This window comes from Penicillium nucicola (assembly GCF_028828085.1).
Source record: "Penicillium nucicola strain IBT 29836 chromosome Unknown utg000009l, whole genome shotgun sequence".
Classification (NCBI taxonomy): domain Eukaryota; kingdom Fungi; phylum Ascomycota; class Eurotiomycetes; order Eurotiales; family Aspergillaceae; genus Penicillium; species Penicillium nucicola.
In genome coordinates this window covers 518,328-521,973 of record NW_026643133.1, presented here as the reverse complement: position 1 = coordinate 521,973, position 3,646 = coordinate 518,328, and the positions used below count along the sequence as shown (strand labels likewise).

Here is a 3,646-nt window from a genome sequence, read left to right as displayed (position 1 = left end):
AAGTTACAAGACCAGTCTTGTAAATGCAGGCTTTTGGCCTCGGACACTAACCACTTTATACGACATCCGCCTTTTTTACCGTACCTTGCGATTACCCGTTTAATGATCACAATTTCAATACTTCACAGAAATTGATTGGCCAACATTCGATCGCACGTGAAGATCTACATTTCGTAGAGAACCCCATTCTATCACTAAGATAATATACTACCGAGGTATGATGAAAAGTGCAGAGGCTGTTACCACTGTGGTCATATCACCGGTGTCTTTGTCCAGCGTCCTGATTGACCCCTCCATCTCAATCTTCCGTCCCTTGACTTTGGTTGGCCACGCTTCTAGAAATAGTTCTGCATCGGGTGATACTGGTCGTTGATAGCTCAGCGTCAGGTTTGCAGTGACTGCAGGTTTGCAACAGTCGGCAAAAAGCTGGTCAATGAGGAACGCTTGGTACCCCCCGTGAAGCTTTCCTGGATAGTAGCAAACTCCCTGGCTAGGAGACAAGGCAATTGCGGCACGAGCCCTATTTCCAACCTCACTCAGTTGGAGAGTGGGAGTGTATCCTTGGAGAAGCACAGTTTGGATTTCGTGTTCACTGGCAGGATGGTCGAAGCGGTTACCGAGGCTTTCGCGATGAAATTTTATCTAAAACCGTTGCTATTAATAAGCCTGTCAAGTATCAAACTTGGATTTGGGTCGTAATTACCTTTTTTCCTATGCCCAAGAAAAAGTCTTTTCGAGCACGGAGCTGGATGCATGATCCGTTCCATAGCATACGAAGCAGGCGCTGAGTTTTGCCGTTTTCTCCTAGTAATGAAGAGCCTGGACGGACATGCATCACCATGTTGGGATTCAGATAGAAGTCTCTTCTCCTAGGTAAAAGAAAGTGGTCCGACTGATACATATAATGCGATACCCTACACCTAAGATCTAGGGTGGGTGGGGCCAGAGTGGATTTTGTCAGCTGTGATAGTATACATGCAAAATTCAGAAAACGTAGTAACCATTTGCAAGGTCATCAAGCTTAACTCTTCAAACTTAACGTGATGTTATAGAAGAAACACGTCATGGTAATATATTCGGTTGCTGGAACGAATGGCCCTCGACATGATCAAGGCTTTGGTCAGTCATGCATAACTCACACAGCTATCTAGTATGATTGCCTTCCTTTGACTGAGTTACTTACATATCTCATATCATGATCTAGACATGGGCAGTATCTTGTCAGCCTGTCACCAGTAAGTACAGGATTATAAAGTGGATATCACGACCAGTTTCCAAATGGCAAAATACAGTAAACCTTATTAAATGCTCAATCCGTCTATCGCCAGTTTTTTAATGTTCACTGTGGCCCTCGATATGGTCAAGGCTTTTTTCAGTCTTATGCGTAGATAGAAACTCACACAGCTATTCCAGATAGCCCACACATGACATATTATGGTCGAGGCAGAGTTATATCTTGTTGCCTATCACCAGCAACCACAGTATTATTACGTGGGTATCACGTCCAGTTTCCGAAAAGCAAAATACAGTATAACTTATTGGATTTTCAATCCTTTTATCACGAGTGATTTGCTGCTCACTGTAGCAAAGCACCCCGTGTTTCCCTGCAATATCTTCTTAACAGGATCTAATAAGTCCATTATATGGCAAAATTCTCTAGTGACCTGTTGCTTCAGGATTCTCACTTTGTACTGCGCGAAACTCGAGTGGTATGCACCGGTTGTCGAGTATAGTGGGCGCCTGTGAGGCAGTGCAGTAAAATAATTTCTCTCTCGTTGCTATAGCTCTACCAATCATGTCTAGAATTAGGTCAAAATTTGTACATGTCTGAATTGCTATACTATTACAGTACAGTAGATCAGTAATAGTTGCCCTTTCGGCTCAGCCGCCGGGCGTTAATGAACCGTTTGTACCATTATGCAACAACCGTTCTATAGCTATGCTTAGCATCTAAACGATGAACAGCGTTGACTTTTCCCATGCTTACCAAATATCCCTGAGCTACGTGCTACGAGATCAGAAATAGCACAGACGTCTCCAGACGTAGGCTAGCGATCGTATAAAATTACGGTTAATCAGCCCATGATTTATCCAGTCCCGTCTCCTTGAGGGCCCAGACGCGGGATCTTGTTCTAGGAATGACGTACTGAAAGACTGCATTGAGGCAATCATGACGGCCTTCCGAGAATCGAGAAAGGAAAGTGTGTCTCTGCCAAGAAAGAAACTGACCTTGTGGCCCGAAATACACATTTTTACTTAATACAAGGACAGCCTGGGACGACATTCTATAGATAGTCCAAGTGGGCCGTAGAGTAGGTTTCAGAGATAGAAAGAAGGACTCGCAAAACGGAAGCAAGATGGCATGCTGAGAGATTTATTTCGAAGACAAGACACTCTAATCTGAGGTGGGATATCACACAAAAGTCGGCAAAACTCCCAGAGACTCTGCAAAGACAGTGTATTCAAGGACACTTTCCCAAAGATTGCTCAAACATGCCCTCAGAATGACAAAAGTCCTCGAAATTTACTCACGCTATGCCCTACGATCTTGGTGAACAGCATATTTCGCACTTAACAAAATACAAACGCGATTTGATTCAAAATCTGCTTAGGCCTGGGCCAATAAAGCTCAATCAAGAAAAATTTTTGCGTCAAGTAGACGTCTGCTACATTTCATGGGTAACTTTATTGCTCAAAAAAGCTTAACTCAAACGGGAAACAACTGAGCTCCTTTGCACGATCCATGGATCCAGAAAATTGTTCCAAGTTATACTATGAAGACAAAAAGCAGTACCTATAGATAATATATTTTATCAAGCATCAACGTAGCAAAGGAAGTGACTTCAGTACCAGCATATACAAAAGAGGTCTTGAACGTCAAGGCGGTAGTGATTCACATCCACGCTAGAACTCCTGGCCCCTTCATCTATGCCAGAGAATAGTCAACTTTCCATCTTCCGCAGGGCAGGTTTGGCAAGACATTACATCTAAATGAGAGAATTGTGACATACAAAGATAGTCCGGGAGCTACTGTAGAGCATATCACATCGGCTTGATTTCACGTCAAGGAATCAAAAAATAATGTAAACGTTCATCAGAATAAGTCTTACGATATCCGACCTCTCGGGGAAGGCGAGCAGAAAGGATAGAGTACAGAGTACATTTAAATGTATAAGCAAACTCCAAAAGTCTTTTGCTGTTGATGCAGTCGATAGCGTGAGAATTGACTCGTCAACATAAGATAAGTACCGTATTACAGTAAAAGTCCGTGGGGTTCTCCTGCTCTGCCATTCATGAGCGGAATAGGGAGGTAGTACCAGAATAATTTTGGGCGAGGGTGAGACTTGGATCAAAAGCGGCGAATTGTGAATGGTTTTTTGTGATCACCGTTAAATATTTCGAGTTGAAATCTAGGAATGGTATATCAGAATGTGAGAGGGAGACCTCCACCGGTGGGTTCTACGGAGTAGAGATTAGTGAGATGAGAAAACGCCTGGTCGGACGAAGTATCATTAGCTAACCAAATATCTTGGAATACGGTGTATCCCGCAGCTGGGCTATTTTGACTTAGATCTCCAGTTGAGTAAGACACATATGCGATATTTTACCTTTAGGGCGCTTGGTGCTCGTGTGGGTTGAAGCACTT

General features: G+C 43.3%; 1 protein-coding gene across 1 annotated transcript; it reads right to left on the bottom strand.

Moving 5' to 3' along the window:
- Positions 1-207: 207 nt before the first annotated feature.
- Positions 208-841, bottom strand: N7511_008485 (PaaI family thioesterase; the record flags this gene model as incomplete). The annotated part of the gene is made up of 2 exons (XM_057130862.1): positions 208-642; positions 704-841. 2 exons carry the CDS (start codon positions 839-841, stop codon positions 208-210), a joined length of 573 nt encoding a protein of 190 aa, XP_056981593.1.
- Positions 842-3,646: the final 2,805 nt, after the last annotated feature.